General features: G+C 47.6%; 1 protein-coding gene across 3 annotated transcripts in view; it reads right to left on the reverse strand.

Annotated features, from left to right (window-relative positions):
- Window positions 1-18069, reverse strand: part of LOC146194707 (uncharacterized) — a 116414-nt gene extending 98345 nt beyond the window's left edge. For 2 of the 3 annotated variants that reach the window (XR_014705472.1, XM_084596100.1), the window contains exons 1-2: window positions 17926-18069; window positions 10649-10757 (exon numbers count right to left, since the gene is read on the reverse strand). Coding sequence is in view for 2 of the 3 variants with exons in the window: in XM_084596100.1 (XP_084452226.1) it covers window positions 10649-10757; window positions 17926-18043 (227 nt within the window). In the remaining variant the exon portion in view is untranslated. Of the gene's footprint in view, window positions 1-10648; window positions 10758-11436; window positions 11493-17925 lie in introns of all 3 variants that reach the window. The other variant, XM_084596101.1, reaches the window with a different exon arrangement.
- Window positions 18070-22324: the final 4255 nt, after the last annotated feature.

Consider the following 22324-nt stretch of genomic DNA (forward strand, 5'->3'; position numbering starts at 1 on the left):
ATCGATGACGACGAGAAGGACTCCCCGTAGCTTCGAAGAAGACTGAGAATCTGGTCTTTCCTGCTGTGGGTCAATGCTGGGTTGATGTCAAATGTGGGCTGTCGAAATTGGTCCGGTGCGTCTTCCAGCATTTGGTCGTGCCGAGTGAATACATCATTGAGGACTGCTAAGTCGTCGAGAAAAGCGATCTTCGTGCCCATCTTGAGATGCCGGTATTCTTCGGGTGAGGTTTGTTACCAGCACCTAAGCTTGACCTCTCCCGAATTTTGCGATGCCTCTTGCGATGCCGACACCTCGTTCTAAGAGCAACTGTATATTTGCTTCGACGATGGCTTCAGCGCTTTCGATGTTTGCGCTACCTACGCAGTCTGCGATGCTTGATCGGGGCGGTACGGTCAATTCTCCGTCGAGGACGTTTAGTGCGATGTGTTGCGTCGAAGTCGTCGTAGCAAGAATGGCTTTGTCAGCAGAGAGCTTGATGAGCTTGGATCGCAGGTCGATGATAGCCCTATGTTAATTTAGGAAGTCCATGCCTAAAATCACGTCGCAGAAGCACTGCTTCAAGACCACAAAGCTGGTGGGGCAAGTACGGCCATTTACGGTTATTCTTGCAGTACATCGTCCCGATGGAGTAGTCAGGTTGCCACCTGCGGTGCGAATTAGCGGGCCATCCCAAGCCGTGGTAACGTTCCCGAGCTTAGAGGCTAATGGTCCACTGACGACTGAATAGTCAACTCCGGTGTCTACTAGGGCAGTGACTCTGCGACCGTCGACAATAACTTCAAGGTATCTTATTCGCGTGCTTGCATTGGACGTGGGCCTTGGTTTCCGATCTCGGCTCCGTCGTTTCTTCATATCATGGCCGGGGCGTACCGTTGTTATTTCGCTGGGCGGCGGTGTCAGCTTGCACTCTGGTCGCGTTGTCGTCGATGTCGGCGTGTGGAGCGGCAATGAAATGGCTGCTTAGTCGTTAGTGGTCGTCGGCGGCGAACGATCTTCGTCTTGTCGCCGTTGAGTAACCTCACCTCCAAAGGTTGGTCTCCCCCCCCCCCCCCCAAAGTTCCCCTGCGCGGGCTTGGAGACCTTCCGCGCACATTTTCATAGTAGTTATGGAATGGCGACGCAAAGCGGGCCCTGTACGGCGATGGAGACCTGAACCGACGGCTTGTTGGCGCAATCTCACCGCTACGCATATAGTTGTTGATTTCTTGCGATCGTTCAAATGGGCGTGTTCGTGGAGCGTCGACTGCAAATCCGCGGAGAACGATTTGTCTGTACGGGCGGTGGCGCAGAATGTGCCCGGCCTCATCGCAATGGAAGCATAATGGTCGGTTGTTTGCTGTCCTCCAGGTGTCGCACTTTCCGGGGCTTGGGGGTCATTGGTAGGCTTGGAGGGCGGAGGCCAAGGGTTGGTTTTCAGGAACAGGAGCCCTCGCCTTTCCGGCGAGGGCTCGGAAAGTCATCACGTTAGGGCGCAGGGCGACGTAATGCAGCAGCGTAGTTCATCGCTGTTGCCTCTTGGGCTAGAACTGTCGCATTCGTCGCTTGAGGAACGCCCAGCGTTTGCTGGACTCTTCGCTGACGACGTCCGCGAGCGTCGCCACCTGGGGTTGTTGCGATCATGGCATCAATCGGCGGAGCTCCTCTCGCACGATCTCCGGGATTAGGTCCCGAAGGTTCTCACCCCCGCTTGCAGATGCGATGGCGTAGTGGCTTCAGTAGTCCGGCTGAAATGGTCGCTCGTAGTGGCGCATCCTGGTGGCCAACGTCTTGTCGATGGTAGACGCTTCCGTTTCAAATTCCGCAACGGGTTTTGTATAATTTTGGACAAGACTTGAAAAAAAGCGATTTTTTAACGCCTCGCATTAAAAATTTGACTCTTTCGCATTCGGTCAGGTTAGGGTCGTCGCGGCGAAAGAAGCGCTTCATCTCCTCAATGTACGCCGGTACAGGCTCATCAGGAAGTTGAAGTCTAGACTGAAGGAGGGCCTGGGCTCTTTCCTTTCGGACGACGCTTGAAAAAGCAGTCAAAAACGCTTCCTTGAAAATCTCCCAATCCTTCACAGCTGCCTCATGATTTTCGAACCAAATTCGGGCATGTCCCTGAAGAACAAAGTAGACTTGCCTGAGTTTCGCGGCGTTGTTTCTGCCGTTTAATTCTACCACATGGTCGAAAAGGTCCTTCCAGTCTTCTGCATCTCCGTCCATGGAAGCAGGGGGGCTCGCGGGGTTGAACGAAAATAACCGGTGCTGTAGGCTGGGCCATTGTCAGCGTCCATGCCTTCCGAGATCGAATGGGGTGCGGCAGCAGACTGTGTTCAAGTTGGAGCCCTTGAAGCCGGCGATTGGTTCGGTGGCCTGTTGGCTGTTCCTCCGGGGTAACAGGAACAAGGCTGGGGTCTTCGCGTGAAGGATCATAGGCACAGAACCTCCACCAGATGTCACGTAGTGGTGAGCGGGCCGTTGACACCAAACGAAGGCACAGGCTTGATGGTACTGAAATTAACTCTTTATTGGCCTGACTTGCGCCCGCAAAAGAACTAAGCAACTCGGCGGCGGCGATAGCAATAAACGTGCTCGTCGATCGTCGAACAAAGATTGTCCGACACACTCGTCAACGCTCAATTTGAAGGCTGTTCAGAACAATCTAGATAACGTCGCAAACTGCTACTAGTACACCCTGGAACATTGTGGAAACATACGCAAGTGATCGAAATCTTCGAGACAGATCTCGGCGCGTCCTTCGCGACAAAGAAAATGATAACGCGTCGTATCGCGACAACGCGCATGAACAAACACAGAATACAGATTTGATACACGTGCCGGCGGCTGTTCAAAAACAACAAATACAGTTTTGAAGCTTTCGCGGCAATATCCAGGGGTCGCTTATGAGTATTAAGTTACTTTAAAACGACGGCAGGTTAATCCTTTAGTTGTCTCATTTTATAAATACATTCTAGTTCATCGTCATCATCATCATCAGCGTGACTATACTCACTGTAGGGGCGAAGGCCTCTCCCATAATTCTCCGTTTAACCCGGTTCTGTGCTAGCTGCATCCAACTGACCCTGCGAATTTCTTCACCTCAACCACCCATCTAAATCTCTGCCGCCCCCTTATATGCTTTCCTTCCCTTCGAATCCAGTCTGTTATCCAAATCGACTATGTCCCTACACTACATGTCCACACTGCATGTCCACACTACATGTCCTGCCCATGCCCAATTCTTCTTATTGATTTCCACTAGAATGTCAGTAACGAGTTATTTCTCTGACCCACTCTGCACGCTTCCTATCTCTTAATTTTATCCTTACCATTTTTCGTTCTAAAGCCCTCTGCGTTGTCCTCAACTTAAATAGAGCCTTCTTGGTTAGCTTCCACATTTCAGCCCCATAGGGGAGTACAGTTAAGATGCAACTGCTGTATACTTTCCTCTTGAGCGATACCGGTAAGCTGCTATTCATTCTAGTTGCTTGCTAATAAAAAGGTTTACTTAATCATTTCACAGAGAAATTTAATTGTGCATATCTCCTTGCAGTCTAAAATAGTAAAATCAAGTCGCTTAACCATGCGACGATAAGCTGCGAGGCTCGACAATGCCTATAAAATGCGCAGGCTTATATTGCGGCATGAATGAAAAAAATCTGTAATAGGTCTATGCAAGAAAGTCTCGGGTTTTCCAACCTTGGAAAATTCAATAGATTAAGAAGGTTACCCTGCATAGGCTATTAATGGAGGATTAAACAAAACATATTGTGACATATATGCCCTGCATCGCTGGACGTTAAAGAAGACAACGACCAGAAACAGTGACACAGAAGACGACAAAGTGGTAGCAACGTTTAGTGCTAGAAGAAGGTTGACGCTGCTGTGATTGTGTGCTTTGTGTGCTGTGTCATCCTTGACTAACCTTCGTGCACTAACCTTGTCACGTATCATCTTGGTGGAGGTGAATAAAGATACCCGTGTGCACACATAAATCTATTTCAGCAGCCGAAAGCTGGATTGGCGCAGTGGCCGCCACCTACCGGGATCACAGTGTCAACAACGGTCACTCTGACCTCTGAGGGAGCTCCTACCACCGCAACAACATCGGCGCAACCACTCGTCCTCACACAACTCCGCCACCCTCCTATCTTCAATGGCGAAGACAAGACAGATGTTGACGACTGGCTGGATGAATACGAGCGATGCAGCAGGAACATTCATTAGGATGCGACCATCATGCTGGCCAATTTAATATTCTATTTGGCGGGAACCGCTCTCACATGGTTTCAAAATCACGAGCACGAGCTGGTGACCTGGGAAATTTGCTAGCAAAAGCTTCACGACTTTTTCGGGAAGCCCATTGGACGGGCTCCCGCAGCCAAAACCGAACTTTCGTCTCGCGCCCAATCCACCACGGAGTCCTTCCTACCTGGCCTACATTCAAGACGTCCTCACGTTGCGTCGGAAGGCGAACAGCTCCATGCTAGAATGTGAAAGGGTAGGGCACATCCTCAATGGCATCGCAGACTACGCGTTCAACATCCTCTTCTGCATGGATTGCTCTACCGTCGAGTCGGTGCATCAAGTTTGCCGAAGATTCGAACAGGCTAAACAATGACGCCTGGTACATCGCTTTGAGCGCCTTCCGAGCACTGCAGCTACATCATCCTGCGATGATCTGGCTCCTCTGCAACAGCCTTTTCAGTCCGCAACAATGACTCGGATCGTCCGGCGAGAACTCGAGGCCTTAGCTCCAGCACCATTACCATCTCCAGTGCCTGACACCGGTGCCATGATACAGGCTGTTGTCCGACAGGAACTTGCCAACGTCGGTCTTTCTTCCAACCCCGTACCGCCCTCATCACCATCGCATCTTGTTCCTGTAGTGGCTGCTGCAACCACTAGCCAAGCTCCCCCACGTCGCTACGTTAGTCTCAATTCTGCAGAGTGGCGCACCTCAGATGACAGGCCAATTTGTTTTATTTGCTGTCGATCCGGCCACACTTCCCGTTATTGCCGCAGTCGTACCTTTCTCACACGTCGTTCCTATTACAACGCTGACCGTCGGTACTACTACGGACCTCGACGCTTCCCTGCCCCACCTGAATAGCTCCGCCCCGAATATGATGGACCTGGTCACTTCCCTCCAGACTCAGATGAACCTCACATCGAAGCCGTGTCAAGTGTTCGTCACTCCATCCGATCTCCATCTCCACGGTCTCGTCGATCTCGTTCACCGCTGCGTCGTCGCAACTCCTCCCCGTCATACACCGGCGCCCACTCGGGAAACTAGCGAGTGCAGCGCCCGGGAGTGACGCTGCATTACCGACACGGACTGTCTTCTCGGTACTGACCCTCGCACCCAGACGTAACCTCACTGACATTTTTTGGGTGGAGTCTCAGTTTCTGCCCTTATTGACACTGGCGCCCACATTTCCGTCCTCAGTTCCTCGCGCCGTCAACACCTCAACAGTCATCACACCCGCTTCCTCATCTACCGTTCGTGTTGTTGATGGCAACACAGCTACTGTGATTGGTATGTGTACTGCGAGAATTTCCATTGCCGACCGCCATATCCGTCTCCTATTTAGTCCTCGCCAGTTGCCTTCAAGACGTTATATTAGGGCTCGACTTTTTAATTGCACATTCCACGCTCATTGACTGTTCTTCTGGACTGCTTCATCTGGACCTGCCACTCTGTCCTGAAAAACAGGCCTCTGATACTTCAACGCTCCTACTCCGCTCCTCTACATTTACTCGTCTGCCACCAGAAGCTGTAGTGTACGTGCTCATGTCGCCTTTCCCCTCCGTTCTTGATGGCGACTACGTTGTTTGTCCCATAACCGACGTGACACTGGTAGTGTAGAATTGCTCTTCCTCAAATCATCGCGCACGCAGAAAATAAAACGCTTTTATTCCAGTCTTGAACTTCGGCCTTTTTGAGCACGTTCTTCCTGAGGGCGTTACTCTCGCCGAACTGACCCCACTGTCTGATGTCACAGTTACCGCTCTTTTACCTGACCCTACTGCTAAAGTGTCGACAAGACCTGCACCGTCCCCATCTCTGGAAGCCCCCATGTCAGGAATGGTTGCACCTAATTTTCGCCCTGACCGTGCTACAGCGCTTACGAGTCTTCTGAATTCGTATAGCGATATTTTCGATTTTGGTCACCGCCCCTTAGGACAAGCGTCCCTCGTTACACATCGTATCGACACCGGAGACGTCCACCCACTTCATAGAAGACCTCATCGAGTCACCATTTCTTAACGACGCGTCATACAAGATGAAGTGGACAAGATGTTAGCAAAAAACATTATAGAGCCTTCGAGCAGTCCCTGGGCGTCGCCTGTCGTGGTTGTTAAAAAGGACACTACCTGGAGATTCTGCGTTGATTACCGACACCTCCAGAAATTTACAGAGACATTTACCCGCTCCCCAGGATAGATGATGCCCTCGACTGCTTGCACGGTGCTAGCTATTTCTCTTTCATTGATCTACGTTCCGGTTATTGGCAGTTCGCAGTCGACGAGCGGGACCGGGAGAAGACCGCCGTCGTCACTCCCGATGGCCTGTATCAATTCAAGGTGATGCCTTTTGGCTTGTGTAATACGCCCGCAACATTTGAGCGCATGATGGACTCTCTCCTGCGCGGCTTCAAATGGACGACGTGCTTGTGCTATCTCGATGACGTCATTGTATTTTCTTCTACATTCGAGAGCCATCTCCATCACCTTGATGCCATTCTTGGCGTCTTCCGAAGAGCTGGCCTTCAGCTGAACTAGGAGAAATGTTGCTTCGGCCGACGTGAACTCAAGGTGCTCGGTCACGTGGTCGACGCCCGTGGCGTTCAAAAGATCCAGACAAAATACGTGCTGTAACTGCATTTCCTGCACCCCGTTGTACCAGTGACGTGCGTAGTTTTCTTGGGCTTTGCTCCTATTTTCGGCAGTTTGTACCTAACTTTGCGGAGACGGCTCATCCAGTGACCACTCTTTTGAAGAACGGCGCTCCATTTTGCTTGGACCAAGAACAATCCCGAGCCTTTTCTGCGCTCATTGCAGCCCTCACCAACCCGCCCTTCCTGGCACATTTCAATCCTTTGGCAACAACGGAGGTACTCACCGACGCCAGTGGTTACGGTATTAGTGCCATACTCGCCCAGCAGCAGATGGATCGCACTCGCGTCATTACTTATGCCAGTCGCCTCCTTTATGCGGCTGAACGAAATTACTTGACCACTGAACGTGAGTGCTTAGCCCTCGTGTGGGCCATTGCAAAGTTTCGCCCTTACTTGTTTGGCCGCCCGTTCTCCGTCATCACCGGCCACCATGCCTTATGCTGGCTTTCTACGCTGAACGACCCTACTGGTCGCCTAGGTCGGAGGGCCTTCAGGAATGCACTTTTTCTGTCGTCCACAAGTCTGGCCGGCTGCACGCTTACGCCGATTGCCTGTCCCGCAACCCGGTAGATCCCCCACCTGCGAGCGAGTGCGACGATGCCACATATGGCGATCTCTGACCTTTCAAACATTCGCCATGAGCAGCGCTTAGATCCCAAGCTTTGCAGCATATTCAATCCGCTGAGCACTGATCACCTTGATGCTACCCTTGCTCTGTTTGTGCTCCACAACGGCACCTTATGCCGACAGAATATGCGACCAGATGGCGCCGAGCTTCTGCTCGTAGTCCCCGAACACCTGCGTACCACCGTTCTTCAACAGCTGCACGACGCACCCACAACAGGTCATCTTGGCGTATCTCGTACGTACAATAGCGTCCGCCGCCGCTTCTTTTGGCCTGGCCTCTATCGCTCTGTTCGTTGTTACGTTGCTTTTTGTGACCGGTGTCAGCAACTGAAGAAGCCCTCGGCTATGCCTGTTGGATCCCTGCAGCCGAACGACATCCCAGTAGACCCATTTTCACGAGTTGGCCTTGACCTCCTCGGGCCTTTCCCGCTTTCTGCGTCGGGGAATAAATGAATTGCAGTGGCCACGGACTATATTAAGCGCTACGCTGTCACCCGAGCAATACCCACCAGCTGTGCAACTGACGTGGTGCTCCACGCCAGCTGCTCACTGACGGTTGCCGCTGCTTTCTTGCTCGAGTAGTCGACGAAATTCTTCGGTACTGCTCCATTAAGCACCGCTCACCATCCACAAACGAACGGCCTTACCGAACGCCTCAACCGCACGCTCACGGACATGCTGTCTATGTATATCTCGGATGATCACCGTGAGTGGGATATTAATTTGCCGTTTGTAACGTTCGCGTACAATTCCTCTTGTCACGACACAATGGGGTACTCACCGTTTTATCTTCTATACCTCTGCGACCCTCCCCTTCCTTTTGACAGCGTATTGCCTCCCACCGCTAACGCAAGTTGCTCGTGACGCCATCTCCCGAGCTGACGCCGCCCGTGTTTTTGTTGCCGACGACTGGCCTCCTACCGGAATTCTCAAAAACGGCGCCGTGATTCTCGCTACCGGGATGTCTACTACTCTCCGGGCTCTCTCGTCTTGCTCTGGACTCCCGCTCGTAAAGTTGGGCTGTGTGAGAAGCTCTTGCCACGCTACGCAGGACACTACCGTGTTTTACGGCCAGTCACTCCTGTGACATACGAGGTCGCCCCTGTACATCCGCCGCGACAGTCCTCTATGCCACGCACCGAGATTGCTCATGTCGTCAGAATGAAGCCGTACTACCCCTGCAGTAGTTCGTTCTAGTGCGCACCGGGACTGTGCATTTCGGGGGGGGGGGGGTAATGTGACATATATGCCCTGCATCGCTGGACGTTAAAGAAGACAACGACCAGAAATAGTGACACCGAAGACGACAAAGTGGTAGCAACGTTTAGTGCTAGAAGAAGGTTGACGCTGCTGGGATTCTGTTCTTTGTGTGCTGTGTCATCCTGGACTAACCTTCGTGCACTAACCTTGCCACGTATCAATATCAATGATAGCTCTAAACAAGCCGCATAATGAACAGATATTGGCATGAAGGATGGTCCAGCAATGGAAAAAGTACTGAGCTCGCCGAGAGCCAGGTCCGTTAGTGATGTCACTGCGTTCCAGCATTGAACCATTGCCGGTCCAGTGGTGGTGTGCTGCTTGGATACCGACCCATCCTACCTTACTGTTCTCTGTGCAATGCATAGAACGCAAACCTGTCTCATATCCTCCTGACCAGTTTGGCTTCGCCTCGACCCTGCGGGCCACTACTAATATCGGAGAACTAGACGACATGGCCCTCAAGACAGAAGATTGTTGCCTGCCACGCAGCCTTATGGACATTTTAGGCATGAAGATTTTACTGTTGTATGTTAGGGAGAGAACCCAGGGGGCCTGGGAGACACGGCTTCATACGCAATGTAATGTTTTTCTCTCCATGAGTAACCGCGGTTTATCCCACAGGTCGGACTTGCGTGTTCATCGTTCTTACTCACTTCACTGAGATCAAATTCCTCGAGAAACTCGGCATAGTCGGAATGCGTGTATGTCGCTCAGCTAAATGTCGTTTTCGTTGAAGCCTACCCGGACTGTGGATTGGCTGGGTAGAAGAGTAGGCTTGGAACCTTTATGCTCACACGCCCGGCTAAAGTGGACGCTCCTCTGTAAATAAATCCGATAGTAACTTTTTGCGTGTTTGTGTTAAGTTAAGACTCGGTGGTCATTGCCAGCGGTTGAAAAAATAAGTGTTTTCTTGTTGCTTTATATTTTCCAGTGCCAAAGATTTTCGTGTATCATACATAATAGCTTATGAGGAATCTCAAGCATTCCCGAAGGTAAAACGCTGGTCTCCGTTTTTCAAGTTTGTGCGAACCAGACAGCACCTGTGAAAAAAATTACAGCATCTGCCCCATAGAGAGTATAAAATGGTAACGAGGTCCCTAGTAGCCTTGTCGTCGTCAGCGACCACATAAACATGGCATTGTTAAGCAGAGTGAGCTGTTGTCAGCAGCGGCATGTAACTCAAAGGTTTTCGCTTTCCGCAAGGAGCCTCCTGCTATACATTTCCTCAGGCTTCACTGGGCCGATGCGCTGAGAATGCTTGGAGTGACCTAAATTAATTTGTAAACCACAACTGAATTGTCCAGAGTAAAATTACGTTGGACACCAAATCAAATTCTAGGAGCTTGGTAGCCAACATTAGGACTGGCCGCCTAATATTGCATGGAATCTCTGAGAATGCATTAAATTTATTTGGAACGTAATTTAAGCAAAATCAGGACAAAGCTATATTTTAGAAATTCGATGGTTTGACATTGGCCACGGCCGCCCTAAATTTGAATTTCAGCACTGATTCGGTCGGCACTTTTGGCCATCTTCAGATAAGATGAAATTTTGGGGACCCCGGACGCTCCATTTTATTTTTTTGAAAGCGCACAGACCTTGTAGGACTTATGTGTCCTGAGTATTGGTAAACCGAGCTAAATCAGTCAGGTGCCCGGATATTGCCGTTTTGAGGCTCGGATATAGGCTCCGTCTGATCTTAAGGTTATCTAAAAGATATTAACGCTTAACATCAGACGTGGGAATTATCTACAGCTACTTAGGTCGCTTCCATGCGGCCTGATGAATTTGATGCACTTGTAGAAACCACGATATAGGAGGGCAATCATTATAAATTCAATAAACGCATGGGTGTAATAACCAGAACTTACGTTTCAATAGTCATCTGTCGTTGGGATCCATAACATGTCACTTTTGCGCAACTGTCTGCAGGGTACAGTCCGCCTTTAAAGGAAACGGATCCATGCTGGCAGGTGCTTTCTGCAAGGAGGTTTTATGCGCAAGACAGCACAAAAAGATATGAATTCCTGAGATTTAAAAAATAAAGTTCACAGTCATCATCACCACCAGCCCGACTATACAACAATTCAGAAAAAATGACCTCTATTAATGATCAAAATTTCAACTCGCGCATTTAGAATCGCACGAACATCGATGAGTTCGTAATATGAATAGCCTACACATCTTTCTGCTATACGGTACCCCTGCCTTCTCTCTTAAAATAGTGTCAGATAGAGCGATAGTTTGTTGACTTTCTTTTCCAACAAAAGGTTTTCGGCTCTAAAATTTGTTTCATGGTTTTCATGAACAGTCTAGTTACCAGAATTTAGTTATTTCGACTTTGCCGTTTACGCTCTGCTGCAGACTGCTACTTTCCCACCTGTTAAAGTTACAACTTTCATATTTCGTTCTATAGCTTGATGTGTTGATGCTGAGCTAAAATGTATTGGCACTAAAATAGAGAATTGAAACAATTGCTCTAGAGCCTCAAACGTACTACACTGGAGAACTATTCAACCTAAGCAGGCATACTGGCTGTTCGTACTTGTAATTTTATTGGCTCTTAAAGATAATGTATTCTCGTTCCTAGATGGAGGGTGATTCGCAGTTTACATTTTGGATATAGTCACGACGAAATATGTTGCCAAATTACATGTACCGATGCTGAACAGGAACCAGAAAGACAAGAGCACCGACGAGAGCCAAGCGATGATTCTGCAACAGATATGAGATTGATGCTCAATAAATGGCCACTTGAGCATGTCCAAAAAATATGGGCGAATGATGAGTAACAATAAATGAAAGTGCTTTAATTCTACGGCATTTTAGTCCTAACGCTTGATTACAGCTCTTGCTAGGAGAGAAAAGTGCAGGATCGCCGCACCTGCCACGTCATGAAAAAGCATGCACCGTGGTAATTAATTAAAAGCATGGCTTTATTAGTGTGTAACCAGCAAGAAATCATATATTTACGAAGCGACAGTCAATGAGACAGCGGTACGTAACAAAGCTGCCAGACATATTGCGTCATGAATCCGCTTTGCCTATTCATATGATGAAAACATACGCAACGTTTTATTTAATAAACAGTTGCGCACACAAAAATGCATTCATAGGAAGAAAAGGAAAATGAGTGAAGGCGTACAAACAGTTAACTGATTTTAATCCCTGTCGTTAATACTTGTATATACACTATACTCGAGGGACTAAGCAGGAGAGGAGGAGATAAAGATTTTAAATCACAACTGCACAATCCGGTCAGCAAGAGCAGCTCAGGAAGTTACATTCAGCATTGTACATCATTAACCCCCTCCCTCCACCCCCAACGTGTTACTGATATATTGATCACCCTTTCCCCAAATGAAGCACGATTCTAATTGCTGTGATAGCTGATAGGCTATTTTATATTTCCTCCCGCATAGAAGCCTAATGATCTTGAGCATTGACTAAAAGCCTTTGGACGAAATGATGTGATGGGGCAAGTTCGACATCTCTATTACGAATGGCATGAATATGTTTCATTGTGCGCTAATTCACGCATTGTCCTGTCCAGCCACCATACACCATCCACAACTGAGCGGGATTCCATAAACCACGCTTATGTCACCGTTCACGAAAGTTTCACTTGTTGGTCGTTTTCGCCACAGATCCTCCAGCATAGTACGGCAAGCTTTCGTGGCAATAAAAAAAGTTCTTGGACGCAGAGCCTGTTTGCTATTTTCTTTCTGCTGAAGCGACTTTGCACCTATATGCTGTAGCCTTCAGTTTATTTCTGAGCATGCGGCCATTGGGGTATTGCTGCTCTCACCTCCTTTCATCCATTGGCAGTTGTGACTGCGATATCTGCTGTACCTAACCGCATCTTTTGCACATTGCACAGTGCAGACCTACAGAGCCCGGATCGTCGGTGGCCGTGGTGATCACAAATGTGGTTTCTGTGAGTCTGCCTTTATCTTTGGCCGTCACCGACCGGAGCAGAAATCACAAGGAAAGAGCTGCACATCCCTGTCCATCGGATATGCTCTGCGCATCTCGTCAGCAAGAAAGATCATGTGCTGGCTTAACCGCGTCGTCAATTCTGCACGCAAAATAATCAGCGCATAACCTGGAGCAGTGGTGACAGCGATATCTGCTGTACCTAACCGCATCTTCTGCAGATTGCAACTTAGACTTATTGATTTTGCTTGTTTTTCGCTGTCACTGCTGCCAAAAACAAAGATGGTATAGTTGGTGTGCTGTTTCTGATCATGCTGCTTTGATTCAATATGACAAAAGAGTTGGCAAAGTGTTCCAGGATCTCAATGCATAACTTAAAACCGAATTCTCAGCATTCAAAGACGCGATAGGCAGAAACATGCCTACAGAAGAACACAGTGTTTGTGCCGAATTGGAAGAGATTTAGAAAAAACGTGGAATTTATCACCACAAGATTTGATGAGGCGAATTGTCAGGCAGCAACTACAGCTGCTGAAAATACCGCTGTGAAGAAAGAAAATCAGGCGCTTTTGCAGAGAGTGAGCACGCTTGAAAAAGCCTACAGGAATGCCAAACCGACCTTGTAAAAGTGGAACAATACTCGCGAAACAAGAATCTGGAAAGCAAAGGCGTTCTGCAAGCACCAAACGAAATCTTTCCCGATATCCTGAAAAGGATAGGCGAGGCGATACGTGAGCAGATAGCAGGTACTGACATTGATATGGGTCACAGAGTACCAACTAAAGACAAGAAACAGACGAACCTAATTGTAAAGTTTCTCAAACGAGATAAGCGTCATCAGATGTCGGAAAAATCGCGAAAGAAAAGGCTGACCAATGCAGTACTGGTCTTGCCTTCATCATCCGAGGATCAGCAACAAGACGCGTTACAGGGGTCGCCAATCTAGGTAAATCAGCACCTTTGTCCGTTTGTGAAACAGCTGCTTCGAGTGACCATTGCCCGAAAGCGAGAGCGTGAGTGGTATGAATTACGAATGGATCCATTTTCGCACGACCAACCAACGCGTCTTTCGCTGTGCTAATCCAGCATGAGAGTGTCATTGATAAGATTAACACTGAAATCTGAATGAGGCCTTTCACCCTGGCCATGAAACGTCAGCGGGCTGTTTAATCATGGTTAACGACAATATTACCCCAGAAGAACTTGTAAATATCGTATGAAACACGAATGAAAGTAAATGGCTTCAATTTTACCACCTAAACGCGAGGTTCCTGTGACCAAAAAGGGAAGAGGTAGTGCTACGTTTGGATTCTTGTGGAGCAAATTTTTAGTTGATGTTCACCGAGACATGGTGCACAGACGACCCAGAATATTTCATGCTTCCAGGATGCACTCATTTCTACAAGAATTGGGTGTATAGTCGACATGGTGGTGTGTCATTGCAAATAAATATGTCGGAATTTCAGCTATCAACTAAATTTACTAAGGCTTCTAGTGACTGTGAACTTTTATGCATTAGAAACGGAAACAGCATGTTCGGCGTTGTGTATCGACCTCCTAATGGTAGCATTCTAGCGTTTCTTGATTTTCTTGTAAATTTGTTTTCGCATGCAAACGACAATCAGTATGCATTGACACTTGGTGGCGATTTCAATATCGATGTCCTAAAGGATTACCGCTCGGCTATTGAATTCCTATTACTTTTACAATTTTGTGAGGTTTGTAAAGAAATAACGTCCCTAATAAAATTAGGAATTCATCTATATTATTGATATACATGTCTGTAACAAATTCTTATGTCAACCAAGTAATTTCCAAAGTCCTAGGTTGTGACCTGAAATATCCCTTTGTTTTGATTGTTTACAGAATGCAAACAAGAAAGAAACGAAAACAGCAGAAATTAAGTAACGCGATATATCTTCACTTTTATTGCAAGATTTCAGAGGGAGAATAATGCACGTTGATTGAAGCGAAGTATTGATTACAGATTTTAACGCTTATTGTTGTAAATTTCAAGAGCTTTTGAAGCAGTACTATTCTTCTTTCTTTCCAATGAAAACATTTCGTAAGAGCAAAAAATCCAGGAAACCTTAGGTTTTTCGTAACCTACTTAAATGAATAACGATAAAATGTTTCAGGCTTTCCTTAAGTCTCGGAATCACAGTAAGTGGATAAAGCTTAAGTAATTTAGAAATAAGTTAAAGCAAGTTAGTCAGAATTTCAAAAGAAGGATATTACAGACGCATTTTTGATAATGACAGCCTCCATAAAATCTAGGTTATTTGAAAGATAATAAACTCATCATTAAACGGGTTGCATGTATCAAACATCATCGATAACCTTGTAGTTAATAATACTATATTAAAGCGAGAAGAACTTGCAAACTGCTTTAATTACTTCTTTGCACTTATAGGTGACACATTTAACATCTCTACAGCTGCTACGTGTGTCCCTAGATCTCCGCATTCTCTTTTGTTTCAACCTATATCTACTGCAGAAGCAAAAAAGAATGTTTCAAGGTCTCGAAAACACGAATTGTCGTGAATCTGACGACCTCCAAATTAAGCCCGTCAAGTACGTGCTAGATTTTATCACGCCTGTCATTTCGCATATCTTTAGCAAAGCGATTTCTACAGGCATTTTTCTAAACAACATGAAGGTAACGAAGGTTACGGCAATCTATAAAGTTGGGGATAAGAACATAAGAATTTTTTCTACCTAATGTCCTGTCTCAATTTTACCTATCTTCTAGAAAGGATTTGAAAAGGTGAATAAGGCACGAATCGATAATTTCATAAGCAAACATGATCTGATAAAAAGCCATTAATTCGGTTTTGGGAAACGCCGTTCCACACAAAGTGCACTCTTGGCCCAGAAATAATGTTAGAAAACATGGAAAATATATTATGACACTAGGTTAGTTTTGGATTCCAGCAAAGCTTTTTACTGGGCAAATCATGCTAGGTAAAATGAAGCGCTGTGAATGCAGAGGTGTAGGATAGGAATTATAGGAATTATTCGCTGATATTTTATGGATCGATCACAATATACTGCAAAATGCGAACACAAATCACCCCTGCGAAATGTGGAGTGAGGGATGCCGCAGGGAAGTATTTTGGGACCTATTCTTTTCCTATTTTATATAAACGACACAGAGGAAATAAATAAAAATTGCGAACTCGTTGTCTATGCCGATGATTGCCCCGTCTTTATTTCAGGAAAGTATCTTTTGTACACTACTATTGAGGCAGATGCGTTGTGCTGCAGCTTAGATGAATGGTCCAATTAAAATTGCCTCGTACTGAACGAATAAAAAGCCAAGTTCGTGTTATTTCGCACGCTGGGATCGGTGGTTGAAATGTCTGAATCCATTACCCTTGACCCTTACAAGGCTTCGATCAAAAAATCTGTGAAAACTCTTGACATTATATTCAATGAACACAGGTCAAGGAAGCAGCACATTCAGTCCTTATTGGGTAAATAAAGTAAAGCGGTTGAACAATAAATCGGCACCTTCATACTATCCCGACAAGATTAAGAGGTTGCTGTATGGCGCGCTTTTTAGCTCCTATGTTATTCTGTGCTGGTATGGGGCAACATCGCAGGTGAAATCACGTACAAATTCACTTTAGTGCAAAAAAAAAAGTGGTCCGAGGTTTATCAAATACCGCTTATTTAGAACTACCAGGACCTCGTTTTGAAAAATACCAAATCATAAAATTCAGGTCTTATACAATCTCACGCTCTTGTCTTCTTATAATAAAGCTGTTCAGGGAAGATTGGATGTGTTTCTCGACTTTATACATCTTGAACATACCACAAAAACATATTCTTTTCGTCACTAACCTCTTTGGCCGGTTCAATTTTCCCGCACTACATATGGGCAACAGAGAATTCGGTACGCATTGCCAATAGCTCTAAATTACTACTACTTAATAAAAGTTGACATTAATACGTTAACAAAAAAGAAGAGTTGACAAGCCTGTTTGTATGAAAGTTAGGGAACATTTCTTTTCCAATCATGTAGGTTTTCCTATTTTATTTTCTCTCGTGGTACCACGCTATTTTTTCTTTTTCGATCATTTTAACTTGTATTTTTGAGCTTATTGTTATTTTTACTTAAGCATTTTGTGTTTTATCTTATTACTTTCAGTATTCATTACTGTTCCACCTTATGCAGAGTGGAGTATATAAAAAATGCTTCTCACCTTACAATATTATTCTCTGAACTAACTTTTCATTTTTTTTATAACAACTGTGTTATGAGCATTTTATTTTTCATTCAAATACCACTCCGATTTTTCATTTTTGCATGCCCATATGCTCGTGCACTGGTACGGGATGTGTAATATATTTGTTTTATTTCTAACTTATTGGTATAACGCGTTTCCACTGCTGAAGGGTGGCGGGAGCGCAGTCAAGCTGCAGTGATGCAGCTTTTTCTCCGGACAGATTTCCACCTTCTAAAATTGCGAAATAAAGATATATTGATTGATTGATTGATTGATTGATTGGGAGGATGTCCAGATAGAGTGTCTATAACCGCGTCGGGGAAGCGGGAGGAAAAACGGCTGTTAACTTGATCAATAAAAGAGGGGTGCATTGCATGCCTGCATGGCTGTCAGGAAAGATTCGAGGCTAAATATAGTCATGACGCTCTTACCTATATCGGAGTACGCGGAATCATAAGGACGCCACTTCTTATTTATGAGTGGAACAAACTGCTGCTAGATAGGATGAAAACAAAACTGAAGGTTGAGGTCTAATAACTGCAGCGAACCGGTAGCTCGATGTTCATAAGTAAAACCCTATTCCTTGTAATGTATGAAGACAATAAATTTCACACACTGAGTGCGGACCGAAGGCTTGTGATTAGGTAAAGAAATAAAAAATATTGTCAACACATCTAAAAGTCTTAAATACTCAATATATTTGTTCAGTAAGAAGTCAAAACAGCTAAGAATATAGTACACATTGATGAAATTTCTGATCTTGCGCACTATCGATTCATTAATTTAGGATACCAGCGCACAAAACCACCAACGCTGTCTTCCTCAAAGCATGGGAGAGCGTCACTGACATTTGTCTGAAGAAATTCTTGAAGTTCGTGATTCGTTCACCAAACACGATATTATATAAGAATTGAAATGATTAAATTTGGTTCAAATTTTCAGATGCTGTAGCGTTTTCTAATATTTGAATTTGACCATACCTTTGAGAAATGCGACGGTAGCAGAATCATTAGGACTTCTCGGCACTGAGAGGGTCTCTGGCGATGCAAATTGAGCAACCTGAAGCAGCACGTACAGGCAGGTTGATATCGACTTCATTCTTGGATTGGTATGCGCACCTGGATGTAAAACTTCATGTATGAGCAATGGAAGCCAGCGACATTGAATTCTAACGCGCGTCAAAGCAACTCATATTTCCAATTTATTTTGAATTATATATTCCGAAGCAGAATGAACTAATAACAGGCTCACGAAACGCACATAAAATTTCATGGCAAATGCTTCCATATTTATTATTATGATATCTGTATATTCGCAAAAGCAGAGCGTAATAAGAGATATTAGCTTTTTATGCAGTTAACGTGCACCATCTCTAGTAAAATAAAACATTTCAGAAAGTGAGTCCTGCTCCGAAAACCCGGTATGTCACACACTAATGTAAGTAGATTGGGCTAGTTGATTGAGGCATATTGTGAGAATAGGGCAATTGCACTAAAACCACGGACAAACGAAAATAAAAGGATGCGCGAAGACTCGAAACTGATTCTACTCTATGAAAGATTATATTGCCACGTGCCTAGCGACGCCGACTGCCTTACTTGGTGCCGATGACGACAAAGTGGTTGTTGGCTCGAGAGGTGCGCTGGTGCTAACTCTGTGTTCGGAACTAAAAGCCTACTTTATTCTCGGGTCCTCGTGGTGGTGGTGGTGGTGACTATGGTTTATTTTTGGGGAGGGGGTACTGGTCACGTCTTATGTTAGCCATCTTTGTGGCATCACTCTTGGTGACCAGGGGGAAGGGGAAGTTGGGATTAGGGGAAGGATGGGGAGGGGAAGGTTGCTGACGCCGCATATGTCGCCGCCATTTCCGCACGAAGCACTATAGGCCCATGTAGGCCTACAGAACAGAGCTGAGGCCAGACTCCTCCAGATAAATCAGGAGGAGCCGGTGAGCAGAAAGTTGGTTCCGAGCTGGGAAGAGCAATTGCCCTTCCGTATCAGCAGGGAGACCAAGATTCCGATAGCCATTCAGAAGTTTCTGGCGATGGCCAGCGGAGGCTGGACACACGAGGAGCAAGTGTCCCAGTGTGCCAGTATTGCCGCAAGAGGGACAGGCTGGGCTGGGAGCTCGGCCACAGGCATACATGCGGGACGGAGTCCACGTGCAGCCTATTCGAAGTCGTAGGAGGAGGGATTTGTCCTTCCGTGAAAGTTTGTCAGAGAGCCGTTGGAGACGTTCACCAGCGGCAATACGACGGTCAGGATGGAAAGACCTTATCGACCTTCTCAAGAGGGGTCTTGAAAAGTCAAAAGGTGTGACAGCCTCAGTGACTGGGGCGCCGTTGTCATGCGCCGCTTTGGCCAAGGCATCCGCCTCTTCATTGCCCTGGACTCCAGTATGTCCTGGAACCCAATGTAGGGCCAGTTGATACCCCGAGTCCTGAAGGGCTAGGAAACGGGCTCGGAGAATGTTCACCGAGAGGTTGGTGCCGTGGTAGATAGTCAGGAGCTGCAGAGCAGATCTGGAGTCGCACAGAACATTCACAGGTCCAGGAGGGACACTGGAAGCGATGAACTGTGCGGCTAGGTGTAGACCGGCCAGCTCAGCAGCTGTTGAACTGGCAGGGAATGACAGGCGGCAGGACCTAGACTGGTCTAGCTGCGGTGCTGTCATGGCAGCAGCTGCTTGGAAGGTAGCGGGTCGAACCGAGCCATCCGTAAAGAGGAGTGTAGATTCTCTACACTCCTCAAGGAGGGCTGCAGTTGTCTGCTGGAAGGCAGCTACAGGGGTGTGACGTTTGGTGTGACCATCCGTATCCAAAAAGACAGGAATTGGGGGTCGATTGGGTGGAGGGGGTAGGACTGAGAAACCTGGGACAGGACCGATGATTTCTCTGTACACTGTATACAGCTTACCCATACGAGAATGGGATTTGCTGTGCAGCCGTGCTAGGAGTGAGGCACCATCTGGAGCATGGCTGAGACGATCAATGTGAGTCAGTCCCCTCTGGGCGAGGAGAAGATCCAGAGGGTAGATACCAGCTTCCGCAAGGGTAGCGGGAATCTGTGAGGATTGAGGGACTCCGAGGAATCTTCTAATCCAACGCCTTCGAATCGTGTCGAGACGAATGACTCGAGTCGACCGAAGGGAGACGAAGGGAAGGGCATATAGGATGACCGAAGTCGCCGCTGCCTCGAATAGCTTGATTGCCCAAGTGGAGGAGCAACCATTGCCATTTGCAAGGAGACGCTGGACTGCTCTTCCCACACGATCAAGATGGGGAATGAGGGCTTTGTCAGCTGGGATCCAGGTGAGACGTTCGTCAATTGTGAGACCTAGGTATTTCACCTGGCGTTTCCATGGAAGAGGGGTTCCTTCGATATGCAAAGTTGCAAGACGGCGGGAACTCCGTGCTCCTCTGGGATGGTAGACGAGGGCCTCAGACTTGGTAGCCGAGAGGGTCAATCCCTTAGATGATAGGAAGTACTGGACGCCGTCCAGTGCCTGTTGCATAGCCTTCCTAGCGGAGACAATACGTCTCTTTGGAGCTCGGATCCAGAGGGCTATGTCATCTGCATAGATGGAGCAGGAAACTTTGTGGATTCTGATCTGCTGAACGAACTTCGGCAGGCCAGCTAGGACGAGGTTGAACAGCCAAGGACTGAGGACTGATCCTTGGGGAACCCCAGATGTAACAGGACGAGGAGAGCTAAGTGTTTGCCCAACTCGAACTTGGAAGGTGCGATTGGAGAGGAATGCCGAGACAAAGCTACGCAGTTTCCCAGTCACTCCAAGGGCATCCAGAGCCTGCTCAATGATGGTATGGGGCAGGTTGTCAAAAGCGGACTGGACATCCAGAAGGACCAGGAAGACAACATCGCCCGTATATTTGGCTTCCTCAAGGGTGGAGACCACATCTGCTATAGAGTCTGCAGTACAGCGGTGCTTCCGAAATCCTGTCTGCATCTCTGGAAGGAAGTTGGTTGCTCTGGCGATCCATGTGAGTCGTTCCAGGGCAATGAACTCCATGGTCTTGCAGGCTGCAGATGTGAGAGATACAGGACGGTAGGAGGATAGTTGTTTAGCCGGCTTACGGGGCTTAAGGATGGGAACAACGATGGCATTTCTCCAGTTGTCCGGTAGTATGCTGCTGTCCCATGTGTCGTTGAAGACTGCGTGGAGGCGCTTCTTCTCCGGGGCATCCAGATTATGGAGCATCTGGAGTGTAAGTCCGTCAGCGCCAGGAGCTGATTTCTTCTTCGAGCGGTTGAGGGCACGTTGAAGCTCATGAGGGGCAATGGGTTCATTGCAGAGGGCAGAGATGGTCTGTGCCAAAGCTGCTGGTGGTGAAGGGGTAGCCCGAAGGGGCGAAGGGGGATTCGCCACTGGAAGTCCAGCGGATGGGGGGGGCGTGGCTGACTTGGAAAGGAAGTCGGCAAGTTGCTCTGCCAAGTCTTGAAAGGAAATGCCTCTTGCGATGGCTGCTCCCCGGGCAGGTTGTCGATTGGAGGCAACCTGCAAAAGGGATTTGAGGATGCGCCAGGCAGTAGAGGACTGTCTGGCTGACTGTATGGACCGGCAAATGCTGGCCCAGCTTTCCCGGGAACGACGATTGGCCTGACGACGGCAGCAAGCATCGATCCTGCGGAAGGCCTTCCAATGTTCGGGATGGTGGGTGCGCTCGGCCACTCGCTCAGCCCTTCGTCTGGAGGCCCTAAGTCCGAGTAGACGTAGGTCCGGGACTGGTGCATGTAGTGGTACTGCGCAGGTGATTGTGGAGTTCTTGGCACAACGTCCAAGAAAATCCAGGAAGTCACCTGCAAGTGGGATGTCTTTCACTCGTTCTCTGAACTCGGCCCATTTGGTAATGGGGTAGAGCTTTTCCCTCCTCCTACCCCTCACAGAGGGGTTAAGGAAGATGGGAAAATGATCCGAGCCCAAAGAGTCAGGTGCTCTGGCCCACGAATAGTGGCAGGCATCAGAGATGAGAGCCAGGTCGATGAAAGAAGATCGTCCTGGCCGAATGAAGGTTGGGGAGGTAGGTTGTAGGAAACGAAGGCCAGCCGCATTGATGGCGTCCAAGAGCATTTTGCCTCGGGTGGTGCTGGACTGGTTGCCCCATGCCCTGTGGTGGGAGTTGAAATCCCCGCAGATAAGGACATCCTTACCTAGACGGGAATGAAGGGCAATGAGGCAGGAGGGGTCCCAAGGAACTCCTGGAGGGACATATACTGAAGCAACTGTGGTGTCCGTGTCACCCATACGGACGCGCACGGCACAGATCTCCAGTTGTCCTAGGTCAGGTTGGGCAACATCCATCAGTGTGTGGGGTATGTCACTCCTCACATAGATGGCTGTGCGGGGCCTGTGTTGTGGAT

Source organism: Amblyomma maculatum, chromosome 3 (assembly GCF_055883805.1).
Source record: "Amblyomma maculatum isolate TAMU_Amacu chromosome 3, ASM5588380v1, whole genome shotgun sequence".
Lineage (NCBI taxonomy): Eukaryota > Metazoa > Arthropoda > Arachnida > Ixodida > Ixodidae > Amblyomma > Amblyomma maculatum.